The sequence below is a fragment of the Tamandua tetradactyla genome, chromosome 1 (assembly GCF_023851605.1).
Source record: "Tamandua tetradactyla isolate mTamTet1 chromosome 1, mTamTet1.pri, whole genome shotgun sequence".
Taxonomy (NCBI): Eukaryota; Metazoa; Chordata; class Mammalia; order Pilosa; family Myrmecophagidae; genus Tamandua; species Tamandua tetradactyla.
Window position 1 is genome coordinate 28,169,844 of NC_135327.1, and position 22,363 is coordinate 28,192,206.

Below are 22,363 nucleotides of genomic sequence, written 5' to 3' on the forward strand. Positions count from 1 at the left end.
GCAGAAATTCACATATGGTCCAATAGCTGGCAGAGGGGACCCATAGGTTCTGAGCTGTCTGGCTCAGTTATGTTTGTGGGGAGAATGAATGAGGGAAGGTGTGGGGAGGGCAGAAAGGAGGCAAGGAGGAGCTGGCAGGTGAGGTCTCAGATAAACTAGGTGCCAAGGCAAGCTGCCTGCCCCCACACACGGTCAGGGTGGAGAACTGCGGGGGAATGTCAGAGAGTGGATGGCTGTTCTGGGGAGTTGGAAATAAATGGAGCCCAAAAGAGGAGGAGAGGGGAGGAGTTACTCCAATTTCATCTACTCATTCAACAAGTATTGCTTGGGCAGGGCAGTGGCTACCAGGTGTTGGATTTAAGGGCCTAGGGAGACGAGAGCAACCTTATGGGGAGACACACTAAAGAATTCTCCGCAAGATAAAATAATCATGTGTAAGAGTGAGGGGGCAAGCCACCTTAGCTGCCCTGGTCTGGGAAGCGCTCTGGGAGAAGGTGACAGCCAGGTAGACTGTCCAAGCACCGGGTATGGAAAGGGAAGTGAGGGGGTAGTGGAGAGTTTGAGGCAGAGGGAATTGCAAGTGCAGAAACAAGTTGGAGACAAAGTTGGGGGGAGGCGCAGCAGGGTGAGCATGGCTGCAGGGCAGAAAGCTGGAGGGCAGAGGGACAAGATGGGCTCTTGTGACACCTCCTCTGCGACTTCTCCTCTGATTCCCGCGCCTGCTCAGAGCTTCATCCATTATATCCCGGATTCCAGGGTCCCGCTCGGGCCTCCTTTCCATCCCGACTGTAAGTCCCGGGAGGGCAGGGCCGTCTCGGATTCCTCCCTTCGAAGCCCCGCGGCGCCCGACCCGGTGCTGGACACCCTGTGGGCACTCGGTAAATATTTGTCGAGCGCGCTAAAAGGGATGAATGAACCCATTGGGCGCAGTTGGGGGGAGGGCGGGGCCGAGGGCAGGTGGGAGGCCGCCGGCGCGGGAGGGCCCCTGGAAGTCCGTCCTCCTCCTCCTCCTCCTCCTCCTCCCAGGCCCCAACGCGTACCACTCTGGGGCTCCCGAGGCGGCCTCTCGTGCGATCAGGGACGCACAGGGCTGGGAAAGCGATCCGTGAGCCCTGCTTTCCGCGCCGGAGGTCGGAAGAGAGTGGGTCGCGGCCGCCGGAGGGCGAGAGCGCCGGAGGAGCGGGAGGAAGGAGCGCTCGCTCGCCAGCTGCCTCGCTGCCTCCCCGGCGCCTGCTCTCGCCGGCTGGGAGGTTGGCTGGCTGCTCCTCCCACCCGCGCCAGCCTCTTCGCTAGCTTGCTGGTTGGAGCTGGTTTCCAAGCCCCGCGGTGCGCCCGGGGGACTGCGGGGCGAGGGGCCCCAGGGCCAGCGCCGAGCCGGGGGCGGGGGTCCGGGCAGAGCGCAGCCGGCCGGGGAGGGGCCATGTCCGGCGCGGGCGCGGCGGGGCCCGTCTGCAGCAAGTGACCGATCGGCGTGGACAGCTGCCTGCCCCTCTCCGCCACCTGGGGCGGCGCGGGCCCGGGTGCCGGGAGCCGGGTGCCCGGGCGGCGCGGAGAGCCGGCGCGATGCACGTGCGCTCGCTGCGCGCCGCGGCGCCCCCCAGCTTCGTGGCGCTCTGGGCGCCCCTGTTTCTACTGCGCTCCGCCCTGGCCGACTTCAGCCTGGACAACGAGGTGCACTCGAGTTTCATCCACCGGCGCCTCCGCAGCCAGGAGCGGCGGGAGATGCAGCGCGAGATTCTCTCCATCTTGGGCTTACCCCACCGCCCGCGCCCGCACCTCCAGGGCAAGCACAACTCGGCGCCCATGTTCATGCTGGACCTGTACAATGCCATGGCGGTGGAGGAGGGCGGCGGGCCCGACGGCCAGGGCTTCTCCTATCCCTACAAGGCTGTCTTCAGTACCCAGGGCCCCCCTCTGGCCAGCCTTCAAGACAGCCACTTCCTCACCGATGCCGACATGGTGATGAGCTTCGTCAACCTCGGTGAGTGAGGGCGGGCGGGAGGGGTGCGCGTCTTGGGCCGGGCGCCGCAGGACAAGGAGGGGGCCGCCCCTTATGTTCAGTCCGCCCACCTCTCCACTCCCGGAGGTTTGCCAAGCCGCCGGTGCCTGCCTGGTCGAGAGTCCCCCAACCCCCAGCCCAAGTGGACCCCAAGCTGAGCGCGGCCCCAGGTAGCGTGAGCCGGGCTCGGCTGGCCTGTTGCTGTTATTGGGAGGGAGGGAGCCGCCTGAAGCCCCCTTGGGGTACGACGCGGGCCGCACCTCTAGTGTTGGAGGCGCCGGGCCCGGCCGCGGTTCAGTTCAAAGCGCGGGGCTCGGTCATGTGAGCTGCCCGCGCTACCTGAATTTAAAGAGTCTTTCTAGTGAAACCGCCTTCCCGCCCTTCTTCGGTGCCGCTCAGCCCTGCCCAGCCCTGTCACCGCGGCCGTCGCGGCCCCTTCCCGCCTTGGCGAGCCCCACCTGTCCCCTCGCTGGGCCGCCCGCCGGAGCGTGCTGCGCGCCCCGGGCGCCCCGGAGCCCCTCTCCCCGGGCACCCCCCTCTCTCCCGGCTCTACCCGCCGGAACTGGGGAAGAAACGTTGCCGTTGCGAGCTTTCTATTTTAAAATATTTAATGATAGGTCCCGGGCGGGTAGAATCCATTTTCAGCTTTTATCACGTGTGGCGCGCCAACCACCGGTTTGGGCGATTGGGTGGCGCGGGATCTCTGAGCAGACGCCACCGGGGGCGGCTGGGGGACCCGGATCCCGACGGTAGCCGCGATGACACCGGCGACGGAAAGCTGGGGCTTCGGCGGGGGCCCCGTGGCTCCCCTCGGTAGGGGCTGCGTACATTCTCCAGACTTGCGCAAACTAACCCCCGACAGCGCACTGTGGGGCGGAAGACCAAATATTTGATCTCAGAGATAAAGCACCCCGATAGCGCCGTTTCCCCAGCCGCTTTTATTCTACTTGCTGCGAAAATCCGAACCGAGTCAAGACAGCAAACTTCCACCCACGGGCTCTGTGTCAACATCGAAATAATGACCCTAAATCCCCACGTCGGGTACCTGGGGAGTGGATGGGGGTGGGGGAAAGCAGGGATCGGGTTTAATGCTTCCCGCCCCAGGTACCCTGGACGCCATTGTCTGTCTTAAATGATAACCAAACATCAACTAGTGAAATGCGCTTTGGCGAGCAAGGGGTGGGAGATTTAGATGCCCAGGTAAGTTCAAGAAAACTTTGAGTTTTATTAGCAGCCTGGTAGGAGGGAGGCAGCTGCACAGTCCGGATTTAGAAACTAACCAAGGTATATGAGGTGGAAAACAGCAAGGTGCAGGAATCAGTGAGTCTGCGTGTGTGTTTGGGTATCATCCCTGCCCTTCCTTCTGCAGGAAGACACCATGACAAACTGCAAATAGATTTAGTGAGGTGGAGGCAGAAGTGGGGCTGGGGCTTACCGGTGGTAGAGGGGGTTCTGATTTTTCACTCTCTGTCTGCACTTTGATCTGTGGCCTTTTTTTTTTTTTTACAGTGTGTATTTATTACCTGTAGCAAATCTAAAGAAAAATTATAAAAATGGAAAAGTAGACGTGGAGCTTCTGTTCTTTCCTGAAGTGGGGGTGGGGTGGGGGTGGGGCAGGGTTAAACCAGGACCCTTTCTCTGGCTGAGGATCCAAACCTCTTCCCTTCTGTTGGTTCAGATGGGTTCCCAGCACTGAATGAAGCAGGTCCCACCTGCAGCCTTGGGAGCCTGGCTGGGGTCGTTAAAAAGGCATTTGTAAGCCCTGGCTTCTGTAGAAGGCTCTGCAGACTCAGTCCAAAAAGTGCCCCATGCTTGTAGATTGGCAGTGTGGCTGAACCCCGGGCTACCACCCCCTTCCCACACCCCATCCCAGAGGAGTGAGTGCCTCTGGGTAGCTGGGGTAGGGCTGTTTGCTTCCCCCTGCTGTGGAGGTGGGGGTGGTGGGGGCGGTGGGAACGAGTTGGGACTCGTTTGGGAAGGCCCCAGTTGGGTGGTTTTCCTCCTGTGGGTGTACACACACCTTTCAACGCCGTTAGCCCTGTTTCTTTCATCTTGCGAGGACAAAGACCAGCTTGTCTGAGCCTCTTCATCAGCTGGCCTGGCTCTGGGCTCCGTGGGACAGTCCTGACTTTCTCAGGTCTAACTTTGTGGAACATCACTCCGAATTAGATGGTGGAGTGGCTATTAACAGGGCACGCTGAGCTTGTTTTTTCTCTCTCTCTTTCCTAAAACGAAAGGCACTTCATTAGATGAAGACCTGGAGTACAGTTTGGCAAAACTCTTCCTGTAGAGCCTTCTAGGGCTGGCCTTTAATTTCTGCTCAGCAACAACACATGCATAAAATGTCTGCCCCTTCTATTCTGCCTTGGCTCTGGAATTTCTCCGTAGGAGGGGTGGTGGTAATGGGGCTGGAGGGGAAGGGGGCAAGTAGGGCACTTGTCCTGCAGCTGAGTTTACTGAGAAAGCACACTGTCCCCTTGGCCTGTAGATCCTATCCATCCGTAATATACAAACTTTTCAAAAGGTACGTTCAGTCACACTTTCCGTTAAGAGTGAGAAAATGTCACTTGTCCATATCAAACCACTGCTCGCTACATTCAGGAAACTTTGAGGGCCCAACTGATGGAGACCTTGGTGGCAGAGGGGTAGGCTGACCTCTTGCATGCTCTGTCTGTCCTATGTGGGCGCGGGGGGACGTCAGCCTGGACACTGAAGGCTTTTGCAGACCTCGTGCATTTAATTTTTTTCTCTGTCTGCAGCCAAACTAGTTTTTGTTCCTATAAGTCGTTCTGTTCGGAATTCAAGCTTTTTGCCAGGCTGAGCGAGATCTCAACGAGAGGGGAGCTAGAGGGGAATTTACTACAAAACCAGGCACTGGGAACGAGGACTTCAGACCACACCTATGACAAAGGCCAGCCTGTGTCACGGGACCCCTGTAAGCCTCGCTTAATTGTGGGAGTGGGCTCACATCCTCCCAGCCTGGGCCCCTGAAGTTCAATGGTGGGATTTGTAAACTGGTTTGGATTAACAAGTCCCCAACTCCTCTGTGTAGACTTAATTTTGGAATTCAAAATTCAGTGACAGCCTTCCACTATTGTTCCTTTGGAAAAATTCAGCAGCTCCCTTTGGAATCTTCTAAAGAAGGCAACTGGCAGTAGGAATGTACAATTAGAGTTTATCTCTGGTCCACATTACAGAGGAACCAAACTGGTTTACTCTTGGAAGCCGAAGTACAAGAAGAGAGAGTTGGAAATCCGTCATTTTTAGAGCCAGCATCTATAAGTGGCTTTTGTTAATAGGAGCTGAAGAGCGAGGAGGAGGCCGTGCAGTTTGAGTTGTACTTCATACCATCTGGCAATCCTTTTTGTTGACAAGTGTTTGGCATTAAGAGCTTTCCTTTTGCCCCTTAAGAACAGGCTCTACCACTGTAGAGTATTAGAAAAAGATTCTGTTACAGTTTAAAAATTTCCTTCAGGGAGTGCTTTGCGAAGGCAGCATGAGCTACAGGCATTTGCAGCTGTAACCTGGCTTGTGTTAAAATTTGGAAGGGGCGGTTCCACATTCCAGCGCCCCGGCACTGAATGCGGCCTCACTGGTGAGCAGCCAAAGGTTAATATAGATGTCACACAGGCTTTCCCCCTTCTTTCTTGCTTTCTACAGAGCGCCTTCGCTATAGGAGTGCACCGACAGCTGTGTTTTTAGTAACCCTTTCAAAATCACTTCTTTTAAACCTCATTTTCCTGCTTATATAAATCAAAAGATTTCCCCCTCTTTTCCCAAGGATGTGTGACCCCAATGTGAACTTTTTTGATCTTCTATGTAATTCCCTTCTGGAATCAAAGCAGGTTAAAATGGAGCCCTGGATGCCAGCTTGGGTGGCTTTTTTTTGTTTGTTTTTATTCCAGGATTGTCCTTCGGAAGGGGTAAGGGAGGTGGCTCAGATAAAAATAGGGTATGGGCAGCAAAGGACCAATCCTCTGAGTTTCCAGAGAGAAGAAATTGTTTCTGCGCTGCAGACCTTGCAAGCGGCAGTTCAGGGCCTGGTGCGTAGTAGGCCCTCAAACTTTTGCTGAGACGTACACAGCTGGTGGGCTATCCCCCATGGCTGGAATGCCTGCGATATGAGCGAATATCACATGTCCGCCGAACCCAAGACAAGTGATGACTTCATCCCAGGGAGAGTCCTTCTCATTGATTGATCACCCCCTATTGCTTTAATTTCTTTCTTTTTTTCTTTCCTATTTGGTAAGATCATGTTTGGCTCATTGCAAGAAGCCCTAGCCCTCCCCTGCTCCACCCATCCCCAGTCTCTGCATCCACTTAACTGGCTGAATATTTTGAATGGAGGACCCTTTGTGCCAAGCGGCAGGCCACCTTAGTTTTTTTCCGCGGCCACTTTTCAGACCTCTAGTGGGGCTTGTTGACATGCTCATTTTTGGCAGGCTGTTGCAACGCTTCGTCTTAATATACTCTGGCAGTGTCACCGGGGTTAGGGCGAAGCCAAGGATGTGTGGAACCTGTCATGTTATTGTCAGAAGGTATGCGAGGATTAGCTTTTACAAAGCGGTGGTGGGAGAGCCCTGCAGCTGTGTACACTTATTATAAAAGATTTAAGTCCCACTGGTAAAATCAATATATTGAATTGCATGACCCTCTGCTTTTAATTAGTTTAAATCAAATGTGCTGGTGCCATTTTGCCTCCTCTCACCTTCCTGGGGTGAGGAAATACCAATATTTACACAGAGACTGCTAATTTGTCATGAAAATGATAACACATTTAGCTTTACGCCCCCAAATTGCTCCCCCTTGATGGATCCAGGCTCAGTCCAGAGCTGAGAGGTGACATCACCAAGGGACAACATCAGGGTTGTCTGTTGCTTGGAGTCTGGGTGCCAGGAAACAGGTGGGCATTTCATCAGGCTGGGTGGCTGAGGATGCAGGTCTTTTGAGAACTCTCTGCTGTTTTCATTCACAAGACAGAAATACCAAGATTCACCTATGTCTTCTAAATCCTAAGCAGTCCTACAGAATCGCTAACCAGGCACTTGATTTCTTGGCTGTTTTTTTGAGTCTTTTCTCCCAGCACACTCGGTCTTTTACACTGGGCGGCTCAGGGCACGGCACTTTATTTATTGCAGAGCTTCAGATGCTTTTCTTTCCAATTCATGAAGCAGTTCGCAGAGAAAGGGGGGTTCTTTCATTGCAGATAATTCTGGGGACGATCATAGCTATTATACGAGTCGTTCGCTATTAACTGTGTGCTCAGCTGCGATTGAATTCCGGGTTTTGCAGCAAATGGCATCTGACAAATAATATCTGACAAAAATGTGATGTGGTATTTCTTCATATGGAACAGATATTTCATAGTTAACTTTCCCTGGCGAAAAATTGCTCGAACCCGAAGCGAACCAGGCAATGCGGATGCAGACCAGGGCTGCCTGTGTGTTTTTTGCCCGTCCAGAGTGGGGGGTGGGGTGGTTTATGATCTGGGAGGACATGAGCAGCACATGACGTTTGACATACACTGTGTGCGCCTCAGAGTAGCGTGTGCGGTGCCGTGCTTTCAGCCTTTGGCTTCAGAAGGCATTGTTGGGAGCGGCACAAAGCCATCGCTGATCCGCGTGGAGTGGATTGAATTAATGACAACTCGGAGAGTACCAGTTTTAGGGTAATTGCTTTATTGTTTGGGAGCCAGGGCGCTTATAATCCGGTTCCTGTACAAACATGTTTAACGTGTGTTAATGCGTTTCCAAACCAGAGCCTCTCAGCACAACCCTGCTTTTCATTAATTGATGTCGGTAGCATGGTACAGTATTTCAAAGGGCTGGCCAAGTATAAACTGTGTTTCCAATTTCCTTCCTTTCCTGTGTTTGGAATGCCAATGTTAATTTGTTCCCATGCATGAGCGGGGGCTGCCAACCGCGGCTTTATATAAAGGGCTTCACAGTGAAGGCTTCCAGCCCTCACTGATGCTCGGGGTTGCCTGGCCAAGTTTCCTGACACTTTGCAGCTAATTCTGGGTGATATATGGAGTGGGGGGTTGAGGGGTTTCATGGCCCTGCAACGGAAGTTCTTGGTGACAGCAGAGGGTGTGACTTGGCGAGGGAGTCTGGAACCGGCATTCACGGTGATTCTTTTTAAGACACAGTTTAAGCCCACATGTCAGCTTCGTTGCATATTAGCTGTGTGACCTTGAGCAAGTTGCTTGACATCTCTGAGTTTGTTGCCTCATTTTTTAAAAGGAGGGCAAGAGCCCCATGAAGATGCAATCATATGGCACACAGGCAGTGCCTGGCACATGGTGGGCATGCAATAAGTGATAGCCCTTGTTTTTATGGTGGTGGATGGATCAATATCCACTTTGCTGGGTTGGTCCAATTTCAGTTTTTAATCACCTAATCGTAAAATGCTGAGATGCAGCCACCCACTTTATTTTAAAGATGTCAAGAAAATGGCCCCAAAGGTAGCCCGTGTGCATTGCTCTCCTCTCTCAGAGACCAATGGAAATTTGAATGAAGACACCAGACTCACTAGAGGATGATTAGAGTTTAATGCTGAACCTTTCTCTCGTTTTTAGCATCAATGGCTATTTTTAAATTGCATTCCTAAAAAAACTGAAAGTCCGTGAGGGTCATTCAAAAACTCCATACTATCTTTACGACTTTGCTCTAAATAAAAAATTATTCTAGAATAAAAAGCTTACTTTTAAAATATTGCATTCCTTAAGGGTTTCTTCCTAACCATTTCTGGAGGATACTCAAAGTACAAATCGTCTCTTCCTTAGAGGAGTAACAAGCCCAAAGCATTTATTAACAGAAGGGCACAACCTTACTTTCTACTGGAGCAGGTGCGAGGCTTCCCTCTGCTCACCCCCTCCTTCCCTCCCTGTCCCCCCCCCCCCCACCTTCCTTGCCCTCCTCCCCCACCGGGCTTAGTCCCCAACAACAAAGCGCTGTGTGGGATCAGTCTGTTTAGAACTCTCTGGAGACCAGCAGGCGAAAGAGAAGTCTCCAGGCTGGAGACTGAGGGGTGGGCTTTAGCACTCAGGGCTTCCCTGTAAATTCCCTTCAGCTATTTCTATCCGGTTTGAAACATCCAACTTAGTAGGTATTAAGTTTCTCTGCCTTTTTGAGGTCACGTGTGATTCTTTCACATCTTTATCTCCCCAGAGTAGCTTTTAAGTTTCAATCTTTTGTTGTCTGGCTTAATTAAATTGGGCTGTGAATAAAAACTTGCACTGTTTCCAGAATCGCAGACTTGCATGTTTTTCGGCATGGGAGTTAGGCCTGCACAGTCTTGCAATTCCAGCCTCTCTTTTGCTTTCATGTAGTTTGAAAAAAGAAAGAAATGCTCAGCATGACAGTTGGCACAAATGGTCCAAGAGCTCATCTGCCCAGCAACTTAAGAACACACTCACAAAGGCTGGCACGTTATTGTGTGGTTTCAGTGACTTGTGTTTCGGCTTTGATAAAGGACTCATTTCTTACATGTTTGTCAGATGTCCTTCCTATCCACTTTTGCGCTGCTTCGCAGAAGTCTCGTGACTCCGAAGATGCTCAACTGCTGGCTATGTGTATGTGTGAATGGGATGAAGACATTCTACAGTGGTGTTCTCAAAATGTTTTTGATCTTCAATCCCCGCGAGTAAATTTTTGAGTACGCGTACCCTAAATACTGTGTCAGGATAGTTTGTGCACTAGAAAAGATAGGCTAACATAGAATTTTAAATAGGAGGCACTAAAGGTAAAAATAATACAAATTTTTATTTAATGAAGGAAAACAACTTTGTTGTCACTAAAATTTGCAATATGATGGTATGTTCTTTGATTTTTAAAAAAATCATGATTCAAGAGTTTCAGATCGGTGAGCTGAAGTTCTGTCCAAAATTTCGGTTGTTTTGATCCTTTCGTCTTTAGTTTATGCCAGTCAGCATAACCTGAGTTATTGTGTGGTAACAAATAACCCCACTATCTCAGTAGCCGAAAACCACAAAGATTTGTTTTCGCTTTCACTGTGGGCTCATCAGGAGTTGGTAGGGGGCTTGGCGCATGGCCGTGAGTAGGTGGGAGGGCTCAGTCCCAAGGCTGATGGTGCTGCCGCCATCAGGAATGTCTCTGATGAGTGCATCAAAGGAAAAGACAATGTAAGCTGCTCACTGGTTTTTAAAATTTCCATGGCACTCGTGCTCATGTTTCATTGGTCAATGCTGGTCATGTGGCAAAACCTAACCAAGGTAGGCAAGACAGTAAAATTCTACTATATTCTTGAAAGGAGGAAGTATTAGAAATAATTTGGGAAATGGCAGTGGCTCCCACACTGTCACAGGGGAAGAATGCCTCATAAGCTATCAAGGTAGAAATGGAAGATGTGAATTGTTGGCTGTGTTACTGAAACAAGAGCCTCAGTTTTCAATGCGGACTCCAGTTGTGCAGATTTTTGTTGAAGCTCAGCTCAGTGAATTTCCATCTTCTTTGATGTCAATCAGCTCTTGGAATATTTACTTAAATATAATTGTAATATTTTCTCCCTGCATCTCAGTGGATCCCATTTTGCCTCCCCACCCCCAGGGCTTGCACCCCATTTTGGAGACCGGTGTTTTCTAGAAGCTTCCACAGCACTGAGGTATCATGTGGCCCAACAAGAATAACCACTTGTTTCCAGCCCCACTTTGTAAAATGAGTCGCGTCTTCAGGACTCGTCTCTCAGCAGCGGCGAGCCTGAGCTGTAATTGGGCTCACCACACTGAGGGCCTGAGGGCCTTGCCCTGCTCGCGGCAAAAGGGGTTAGCTGCTGGCGTTTGGGTTATTGCCTGGTCACGAGTCTCGCCCTGAATGGAAGAGCTGCTTTTTCTCCCTGGACCTTTGAGGCATTTCCTAGTGTCGGCAGGCGCGTCGTATGCAGCTGAATCCAGAGGCTGTCTTCAGGGTCTCCTCCCTCATCAGAACCCACCGTGGAGGTAACATAGCAATAAAGCGAGAGGGGGAGCTCTTCTGTAGTAGCAGTGGATTTAAAGCCATCCTTATGGCTACTCCCCACCCCACCCCCACCCCCACCCCCCCACCCCCGTTCTGCAAGGTACGTAGTATCATTCCCATTTAAGGGTGGAGCAAACTGAAGGGGCTCAAACGTGATTAGCTGGGAAGTGGCGGGGGTTGCAACGCATTTGAACACAGTACTACATAAAGCCATCTGCTCATTCCTCCCGGTCCCAGGGGGATAGATGGCTGGGGAGGGGGCCCAGGGGAGAGTGGCCTCCCTACCCCAAGACCACGAAACAGAAGCTGAGCCGCCGGCCTGGCTTTGTCAGGTGCTTTAGTGAGTGAACCAGCGGGCAAGCCCCCTCCCTCATCCACCTCCATGCATCCAGCCAATCCACACCCCTCTGTTTCTGTGGTTTAAAAATAATAATTCTCTGTTCAAGGTGGAGGGGAATTCTGGAGACAGCTAGAGATGGGTGTTTGAATAGCAGTGCCTCGAGGTGCTGTGCAGAAAAGCGCACAGGAACGTTCGTGGCATGCGTGCCTGAGGCCGATGGCACCCTGTTTGTAACAGTGCCCCCCCACCCCGCAGCACCCTGCAGGCCCACGACGAGGAGAACCGAGCTGACTCAGACCTCGGGGACGGGCAGTGCAAAAGTCAGGGGGACTGCGCTTCTTCCTCATGGCTGGACCCAGACCCAAGAGTGTGCAGAGGAAGGAAGTCGCAGAAGGATGCTCGGGGTGTAACCGTTTGTCAGCCAAAAACACACACAGCGGCACCGAATCATACACCCGCTATTGTTTGTGAGCATGTATATATGTAGTGACAACACAGAAAGGTGGGCAGAAAGGATTCACACCCGCATCAAGGCACAGCGGCCTCTGGGGAGGCAGGGATGGGCTGGGGGCGGGGAAGAAGTTTTAAATAAACTCCAACTGCTCCTGTTAACTTTTCTTTTACAATAACAACAACAACGGTGACAAAAATCCCACTACCAACCACAACAATTGGAAGGCACAATGTGGCATCCTGGTTTGGATCTTGGAGGAGATAAAGGACATCAGTGGAAAAATGGAAAAATCTCTGGAGTTTAGTTAATAGTAACATCCCGTGTTAATTTAACAAGTCTCCCATGGGGGTGTAAGATGTTGGGGGAAATTGAATAAGGGGTAACCCAAACTCTCTCTTTGCCATATCTCTGTAAACTGGAAGTTATCCCCAAATAAAAAGTTTGCTTAAAAAAAAGATAGGATTGGAAACCACCACAGTGTTCACACTTGTTAGTTTCTGGTTATGGGTACATGGATGTTTGTTATGATTTTCTCTGTGTTTTTTTTTTCTTGGGATTAAAATGTTTCCCCTCAAATCCCCAAAAGCCAGACATCTCTCCTACTGGAGAGGAAGAGAGTCTCGCTAAGAATTGGGAGCAGAGAGCCAGTCCTGGTGTGTGTTCAGGCATCACCCCCAAAGGCCAATAACTGATCAATCTACAGACCCATTAACACGACCGGAACGTGCAGGCAGTAGAAATTCCACTCTGCAGATCCCCGAGACTCTTACAACACTCCCTGCCTCCATTCATAAGATGCCCCATATAAAGCAGCCATTGGTTTACAGGCGAGAAAGGAGATGGCGGTGTTTTAGGTCTTTCGATTTTCCTCTTGGTCCTTAACTTTGTTAAACTGCCCCCCTCCCAGCTTCTCCTGTCTCAGGTTTCATTTTCTAACCGACTTGACCTAACATTTGTTGAGAGAGAAGCCCTTAAGCTTAGCAGTGGGGCCTCAGAATCTTCCAGGGCTAGTAAATGTTTATAGGATGGAGGCACTGGTTGGTCATTTCCTTTAGGAGGAAACAATAAATGAAGCTACTTGCGTTATACTTACTCCAACCCTGAGCGCCTAATTGACTTAATATGCCGGCCAAGGGTAAGAAGGGGAGGGGATTCAGAAATCCCTGGCCTTCTGGTGGCTCAAACTTTAGGCACTTGGAAGTGCTCTCTTAAGTAGATTTAGGGTATGTCTTTCAACTTTAGCACTATTGACTTTTGGGGCAGATAATTCTTTGTTGTAGGGCTGTCCTGTGCATTGCACGATGGTCACCAGCAGCTCAGGCGCCTTCCCACCAGATACCAACAGTACCCCTCCCCCTTGCCCCCAGCTGTGATAATCTAAAATCTCTCCAAACATTGCCACATGACCCCTGGGGAGCAAAATCACCCCCGGCTAAGAACCAGTGGTTTAGAGTAACTTTCCTCAAACTTGGGAATTCATCTGGGAGCCTTCGCCCATGACGGTGAGTAGGAAAAGCAGCGTTTCTAGATGGAGGGATTATTTTCCGGTTGAAAGGAACACAGATTGCAATCAACACGTGAGCCCCCTCCTGGGAAGACAGCTTTGCCTGGGTTTGAGACACTCCCGGAGACTGGAACGCAGGTGACAGTAAATGAGAAGGGGGCCCCAAAGGGGGCCCCAATAGCAAATCTCTAAGGAAAGAGTATTGTCTCCTGGGAACCAAAAGATTTTACAGCGCCTTTTGCCTGATGATATTAAAACATTATTAAGCATGCATTTAGCACCAATCCCTCTTTTACTTTTGTCCCCTATAGAGGAAACAGAGCAAACGGGTGATGCAGCATCACGCATGGCTTTTTCTAAATTTGCTTGGCCACAGCTACCCCTTCCCCTGTACTGTTTTTTTTCTTTTAAATTCTCCTGAAGTGTCTTAGGTAGGTAGGTAAGCCTTCAGCTCTGGGATCAGACTGTTTGAGTCTGAATCTCACCTCTGCTACTTGTTAACTCGCGACGCGACCTTGGGCAAGTTATTAAACTCTGCATCCCCATTGCCTCATCTGGGGTTAATACCGGGGCCCCCTCCTGGGCTGCTGTGAAGGCAGGAAGAGGGCTGAGCGTGGAGCCCGCACCCAACAAGCACCAGGTAATGTCAGAGGCTGGCAGCAGGGCCATTGCTTGCTGGCCCCACACACTTGGTCTGCTCGGGCACTGACCCGTGTGTACCCCAAGCATAACAAGGTTCTCAGTCTGGGAACCAAGGCAGGCTGTGCACGGGTCCGCCATGCTGAGCCTCGGCGTCTCTGTGGGATTTGGGTCAGGGGTGGCTCGCACTTAGCTGGGATGCCCCGTGGTGTAACGGGAAGCTTGCAGTGTTGACTATGGGCATGAGGCAAAACAGGAAGCTGATTCCATTATGCTGAATCCTGTTATACTAGAAAGTTGCCTCTTTGCTGATTACAATCTCTTTATTGGTGCAGGGTTTTAAGGAAACACTGAATGTGTGGGACCAGCTCTGCATATGCCTATTAGTCTAGGGCAGAGACAACCCACTCAGGTTTAGGCACTAGGCTGTGGGCTGGCCTAACATTATTTTAAAAATCACATAAATATAAATTTCACAGTAAAATTATCCCATTTTTCCTCTTCCCCCAGAACCCTGTTTATGATTGACCTGGTGGGGTGGCATCTCTGTGTCCTTCCCAACTTTGATACAGACAACTGGCGTTTCTCAGTCTAAAGGAAGAACCACCCATATCAGTCATGCATCAAATAGCTATGGCCCCCACAGTTATTTTCAGATATGAAGAAATGGGCTCCGTCACTTGCCCAGCTTTGGGGTGGCAGGTGTGTCTGGCTTTTGGTCCAAATCACTGGTGTGTGACCTCAGGCAAGTTAGGGAAGTGACTGCAGTGCCTGGCCTCTGCTCCCACCCAATGTGGGGCTGCTGGGATCGAATGTGTTTATGTTAGGGAGGGGCTTGGTCCTGCCTGCAGGGAGCTCTCAGTAAAAGGGGCTGCCCTGGAACCCAGCCTGACTGCAGAGTTGTTTCTGAGTCCCTCTGTGAACTTGATGATGGGCTCTCACCTGTTAATGTTTTTGTCGGGCCGCTGCAGCTCACTAGAACTGCCCTTAGTTCCTCTCCAAATCCAGTATTGGCCTTCACATCCATGAATATATGCATTTTTCCAATAGCCTCACATTTTCAAAACTGCGTTTATGTTATTTATTCAACTCCCATTAGAGTTTTTGGGAAAATGCTGGACATTTGAAAAAGTGGGGTGTTTCAATCACCCTTCCCTTGGGGCTTAGGTTAAGGGCAGTGGGTAGGAAAGAATTAGGCAGAATGAGAATTACCCTGAGCTCCCTTAGGAAGCTGCCACGTTGGAGATGGGTCTTTGTGTCTCTGTGCAGTAAGGGCATCACTACCAGGTGTTCCTTGCAAGTTAGGGCAGATTGCCGCTTCCATTGCACATGAGATGAAATAGGGCCTGTATTTTATCAAAAGGCTTGTCTTTGAACCACCCTCAGGGACAGGAGAGGAAGTGAGATTTATACCTCTCATTGCCTGCTCCACATTTCTATGGAAAGGAATGCTGTCTCCGTTGCAAGCCACAGTACATCTAACAGTGGCCACAGCACTAAAACAGGTCATTATCTCCCATTAACAACAAGTCTTTAAGAAGGTAAGTCCAATTTGTGGGCAGCAGTTCAGTGATACTATCCAGGATCCATGAGCTTTCCACCTTTCTCTCCACCATTTTCTGGGGGCCTCATGCTGGTTACCTCATGGTCACAAAATGGCTACTGCAGCCCCAGACATTACATCTTTATATAATCTCATATTGAAGGCAGAAAAAGTGGAAGGGTCCAAAAAGCTCACATTGCTTGCCCGTTTTTTGGTGTCCTATAAGTCCCCCAGAAGACTTCCCTTAAGTCTCAGTGGCCAAAATGGATCATAAGGTCAAGTCTTGTTGCAAGGGGGAATGGTAAGGTATGAAACTGACCTCTGTAGATATAACACAGTGGGAGGTGGGCATGTAGGAGGTAGATTGGAATGGTTGGGTCACTACATCCAAATTATTTAAGTTGTTTCTCTCTTGTCTTTGTTCGTCTTGTCTATCTTGTGTATTCTTGGATTTATACAAGTTATTTGCACCTGTAATGTGACGCCACACTATGCACCTGATGAATAGAAGGCCTAATCCAGTCTCCAAAGTCTCTAAATTATAGTGTATCATGGAGAATATATGTGGAAGTTTGGTTGCATGCTGACATTAATTTGACCAGGCTCTCTGCAGCACATAGAGAGACTTTAGTTTCTCTTTAAACTCAAACCTACAAGGAGGTATAACTTCAGCCTTCACTTTTAAGACTCCACAGGACTCTAGCCAACAGCCATTCCTGGAAACAAACTTTATCTTATTAACTTAACCCTTGAGGGGTACACGTTCTTGAAAATGACCCAGGAAGGTCAGGAATTTTTGTTCCCTAGGAGGAAACAGAGTTGGGACAGGGCTGAGACCAGCTTGTGGGACAGGTGGCCCTTGTTTCCTTCTGGGTAGAAGGATGAACAGATCAAGATAATCAAGGCATTTTAAGAATCTGTCATTGTTTGTCAGCTTGTCAGTCAAGAGTGGAGAGCTGCTCGGTGGAAAGGTCTGCCTGTCTTGGTGGAAGCTTGCACATACGCTGTGAACCTTAGAAAGATTTTTGCAGTAAATGGCCCCTGGTGTAATTTCTGCTTTTTCCCATGGGGGATGGACAAATGACACCATCAGGCCTGGGTATATTTTTGGGCCCATTGTTTGGAAAAGATGATAAGGGGAAGGAGGTAAAAGATATTTTGAGGGTTTGTTTCTGGAAAGTGAACAGAAGTGCGTTTATCAAAATTCTTTGGTTTCAGGCAACAGAAATTTGCTCAAGCTAGCTTAAGCGAGGGGGAAAAAAAATTAGTTTTAAGGAATTGAGGGTTGCTCATGCAATTCAGAACAACCTCATTCCCAAAGCCTAGGAAAGGATGGCACCAGCAATGAGAAGATTCTAGGTAGTCCAAAGATTATTCTGTCCATGCCCTTCATCTCTATCTCAGAACAGCTTACCTTTTATTTCTCTAGCTCACTAGATTCTTCTGTTACCCTGACCACTGGAGGGAAGATGGCCACCCGTAGCAATTTGTGCTTTCAAGAATCTGCCCAGCAGCATCCTCCTTTTCTGGTTTCCCTTGCTGATTAGAGTGGCCTTGGGATGTGGTTCTGACCAATGAAACACAGGCAGGAATCTGCCATGGGTAAAGTATGGGGTGGGAGATGATTCTGGGAAAGATGTTGCTTCCTGATGAGTGAAAGCTGAGCAAACAGAACTCTCTGTTCACTTCCCCTGTTTCCTGTTGTGATTGTGGTTCGTTGAAGATGTGATACTTGGAGCCATGGCAGCCATCTTGTGATCATGAAGCAACATGCCTGTGGCTTATAAGTCAACATGTTGACAAAGACAAGGCAAAAAAAAGCAGAAGAAACTTGGGTTCTTGATGACTTGGTTGAGCCACTGCACCCAGCTAAAATTCCTAGGGAGAGAGCTTGAATTACATGTTCGCTCATGAATCAGTTGAGTCCAGAAGGTAGTTCATGCTACATAAACAAGGTTGCTGAAAGTCATCCACTGGCCCCTTGTGCCTGGGGTGGAGGTGTATCCACTCTCTGATTATAGCTGTGTTAGCCATAATAAGTAATAGTAATGATAATAATACTCTTAATAGCTACCATTGGTCAAGGGCTTACTATGTGCTGAGCACTCTTTATATGCTTTCCTTATATTAACTTTAATTTTCGCAACAACCATTTCAATGGAGGCTATTATTATTTCTATTTTACAGACCAGAAAACCGAGCACAGAGACGTTAAGTAACTGGCTCAATAACACACATGTATTTGGATTTGGAAGTCCAGTTCCTGAGCCCTCCATCCTAGACTGGGTCCTGAACTGCTTCTCAAGGACAGGATAGGTGGGAAGCCAGTTAGTAAACAGCCTTGCTAATAGGAGGGTTGTATCTGAGGGCGGTAAGGAACCTTGGAGGAGTTTTACAATTATGTGCTTAAGCCATAATATCCCACTTCTTTGATTCTCAATGTTTCTGAAAATTGCCATTGATTAAGATGCTGGTATCTTCTTCCCGAAGAACTGCCATTAAGTTGCTCAGGCCTCTTACGATAGAGGAAATAAGGTGACAAATACATACTGGGTAGAACTGAAGGCAAATAAAATCAAATGCTTCTGATTGTTAATAAAACTTTTGAAGTGTAGCACATGTACAGATCAGTGCTCAAATCACGAGCACTTGTGAGTTTTCACAAAGTGAACACATCCAGGGGTCCAGCATCTGGATCAAACTACATCACCAGCCTCCCAGAAGTCCCCGCATGCCCACACCCAGGGAACAACTATCCTGCCTTCAAATGGCACAGATTAATCTTGTCTGTTTTTAATTGTACAAGAAATACTCTGAAATCACTAATGAAAAGAGCACTGATTTAGAAAGCTGACCCCATTAGAACTGCTTCTTGTAAACCAGAGATTTACTGTGGAAATCGGCTTCTCCTCTCCTGGTTATAGTCAACATAGGATGCCAAATGTCATTTACAAACCATTCTTTGGTTTGATCTCAGAATCTCCTCCTTCCCTCACCTAAAACATGTTCAGAGGACAATGAGGCCATTTTAAGGGTGTTTTGATAGTTCAGCTTGGGAATTTGAGTTTAGTTTGTCCAAATCTGAAAATGAAATGAATGAAGTGCTTAAAGATTCCAGTTTCTGCCAAACCTCCACCTGCCAGCGCCTGGTGTGGTCTTTGCACATCCTGGCACTGTCCTGTTTACAGAAACAAATGCTGACCACTCTGTGGGGTCCAGGGCTGGGGCTTTAAAGATGACTTCTATTTTGAAAGGAAGATGGAAGCTGGGCATGAAGGCAAAGCAGAACCACCTTTTCCTTGGCTGCACCTGCACCTCCCGGGCCTAATGAGTTTAGGTTGATAGAACCCAGACTGCAGGAAAGATTATAAATTCTCATTTGATTTGATTTGCTTCTAGAGTACCTGAAACCAGCTGTGCCTGCCCAGCTGACCTGGGTGTCTTTGGCTGTTTTGGGGGGAGATTTGGGCAGGGCCCTCCTGTCTGGGGAAAGGGAGGGACGCCCAGAGCTCCTGGGCACCTTCCCCTCTGTGCCCCAGGACAGCCAGCATCTGCATATATGAATTCTCACAATAGCCCTGTGACTGGGGTCCTCTCATTGTCCCCGTTTTGCAGAGGGGGAGACAGAGCCTCCCAGAGGTGGGTTGACTTGTCCTGAGTTGCTGCTGCCAGTAGCAGAGCCTGAACTCTCACCCAGGCCATCAGCCCCATGGCAGCTCTGCTGCTTCTCGAACTGAGTGAGGCCAGAGGGTGGTTTCTGTCCTAGAGGAGCCCCTGGGGAGAGTTTCCAAAGACTTTTCATTTGGATGCATGAGAACCTGCCAAGCACCAGGCTGTGTGGTGGTGGTGGTGGTGGGGGGACAGCTGACATCTTTCAGGACGTTCGTAGATGTCCAGCACCCACAGCCTGTTCCCGTGGTTCTCAAAGTGGGATTCCTGGGCCAGCAGCATCAGTAACCTGGGAACATGTTCTTAGGTCCCACCCCAGACTCCTAAGTCAGAATCGCTGGGGGCAGGGCCTCACAGACTGCTTAAGCCTTCCCAGGTAATCCCAGAGCAAGCCTCAGTTTGAGATCCCCTGGTCTGTTTTAACCCTACAAGAACCAAATGCAATCCTTATTATTATCCCCATTTTACAGATGGGGAACTATCGTCCAAGTGCCCCAGTGGATAGTAGAGCCAAGATTCAAAGCCCAGTGCAGCTCCAGAGCTCACCACCGAAGGCTCTTAGCTAATGCTCTGAGTTAAAATCTCAAGGAGAGGACAGTTAATAAACAGGTCAACAGGCCGATCACTAAAATCATCAGAGCATTTAAGTTCTAGGAAGGAAATGAAAGGAGCTGGGAGGAGGCCATGCTGTGGGTGGGCAACTGGGGGCCAATGTCTGAGCGGGGTCCGCTCAGCTGGGGCAGAGCCCTCACTTCTGCATCCCCGAACTCAGTGGCCGGTGGTTGTCCAGCCTCGCGTCACTCAACTAGGGCTTGGCGGCCAACGTCACTCCACAAGGTGACCTTGTGACCACAGCAGGATTTTAGTTCTCCAGCCCATTTGGCAGATGGAACCTACGGCCAGCCGTGTTGGTCCAAGTCCTGCAGTCCAGAGGCCACACTGCCAAGTTGAGAGTCTCCCTCCTGGCACAGAATCCCCCACACTGGGAACCACTTCTTGAGGGCGAATTTCGTGTCTCTCTAGGAAGACGTGTGTAGACATTGGTTTACAATGAGCTCTTTCTGTGTCACCACCACTATGAGACGACAGCGCGCCCATGCCGTGGGGCAGTGGCGCCCCATAGCACTTTCTGTGACGATCGATGATGGAAGTGTCATTTGTTTTGTCAAATGTGGTAGTCACTGGCCACAGATTTAAATTATTAAAATGAAATGCAAGGGTGCACGGGTAGTTCAGTGGTTAGAATGCCCCGCCTTTCATGCGGGAGACCCAGGTTCAATTCCCGGGCCATGCACCCGCAAAAGAAAAAAAATGAAATGCAATGGAAATTCAGTTCCTCAGTTACATGAGCCACACTTCGAGTGTGTGCTGGGGCCACGGGGCTCGTGGCTGCCTCTCGGACAGGCTGGGGCTAGGCTTCTGGCACTTTAGAGATAGTAGGTGGAACCATAAAGAGGCCAACGTTGATAGAATATCAGTAACTTTATGTGGTAGAGCCTAATAGAAGAGAAAGAGGGCTTTGGGACAATTCAATCTTTTCTTTTGCTACAGATGGAAACATGGAGCCCCAGCGAGCCCGGGGTCACCCCAGCTAGCTGATTGCCCAGATGCGACCAAAGCCCAGGTTTCTTGACCCTCTTGAGATGTGCCATGTTTAGCTCAGGTATTCTCAACTCAGCATGACTGACATTTGGGGCTGAATGATTCTTTGTGGTGGGAACAATCCTGTGCATTGTAGGCTGTTGGGCAGCATTCCGGGCTCCTGTCCCCCAGGTGCCAGTCGCACCCCAGCCCCAGCTGTGACAACCACTAATGTCTCCAGACAATGCCAGATATTCTCAGGTGGGAAAAGGGGGTGGGCAAAATTGCCCCTGATTGAGAACCGCTGATCTAGCTGAAAATATTTACTAGTTTCTGTTCTTTTTTCTAATTTCCAATAAGCCGAGGGCAGGACAGGACCCCGAGATCCCTGGGGGCTGGGCTTCTCCCTCCAGGCAGGCAGGAGGGACGCCCGTAGGTGCAGGATAGCTGCCTCGGTTTGTGGTGGAAAGGCAGACATATGCTTCCAGCTCAGTTTTCTTTTCAACTCTGCCAGCGTCTGGGTCTTTTTTAGGCAAACAACGTGCCTCAGCTCCAGAGATAATTAAACCCATCTTTCTCTCCCTCTCCCCGCCCATCCCTGAAACCCCTGGTTCATTCAGCTCACAATGATAACATTGTCCAAGCAATCCTGCACACGTGTTGACACTGAAGGGTTTAATCTTGTGGTACAGTAACTCACTAAGCCCCACCCCCACCCCAAACATCTGTGCCGGCTGGAGGCGCGTGACAGAAAGGCTCCCGCCGCCTCTGCAACCCCGCGTCTGGGGATGCGGCCCCCTGCGTCTCTAACAAGGAGACAGTGTCTCCAAAGACCCTCCCGGCATGGCCCGGCTGGTGAGCCTCCAGGTGGGCCCATTGGCAGCCGAAGCATTTGGTGGAAAGTTTGAAAGTTGAGGCAGTAGTTCAGGGATGAGGGAGACAATGCTGGCTTGTGTGCCCCACACTCCTTCCCCGCCAATCTGGGGGGCTTGGGGGGAGATGATGGGGAGATGGGTTGATGCTACAAAACCTTCAAGCTGTCAGCCCCTAAAACGGGGACTCCGGCATTGGGCGGGAGTGAAGTTCATAAACCCGAGAGGTGCCTGGCTGGGACGTAGAGAGGCCCTCTCTCCCCCTGAGCGTGGCTCGTAGGGGATTGATGTTGGACAGAGGTGTAGCGTGTGCCATGAGCTGGCCTTATTTAATCCTCTCCACTGCCACAAGGTGGGCGGCTTTTCCCTCATAAGGGAGGGAAGTGGGTGTGTGTCTCAGTGGTGAAGTGCACTTTGGGGATTCAGGCCTGCTGTGTGGCCTTGAACAAGTGACTTTACTTCTTTGAGCCTCAGTGTCCTCATCTGTAAAACGGGCGTAATGAGCATGCCTGCCTCTGAGCACACAGGCTCTAGAAGGATTCCAGGAGATGTACATGTTGTGTGCTGCAGGGACACTTCGGCCAGTTGGAAGACTAAAATAGTGGCTGCTACCCAGCTCTGGGGTTCCATACGTGACGGCTGAGATGTCACTTAACTTCTGTCAACTAGTTTCCCACAGCATGGCAATAGAGGGCTCTCACAGGCTGTGCTGGGGCGGTCAGAAAATACTTGTTGAATGGGTACAGTGGGGTACAAGAAGACACTGAGATATTTTCTTGGCAGCATT

At 50.2% G+C, this 22,363-nt stretch overlaps 1 protein-coding gene across 1 annotated transcript in view; it reads left to right on the forward strand.

Annotated features, from left to right (window-relative positions):
- Nucleotides 1–1,563: 1,563 nt before the first annotated feature.
- The window catches only part of BMP7 (bone morphogenetic protein 7), a 92,566-nt gene continuing 71,766 nt past the window's right edge, over nucleotides 1,564–22,363 (forward strand). The window contains exon 1 of the mRNA XM_077113315.1: nucleotides 1,564–1,981. Within this exon, the coding sequence (XP_076969430.1) occupies nucleotides 1,564–1,981 (418 nt within the window). The remainder of the gene's footprint in view (nucleotides 1,982–22,363) is intronic.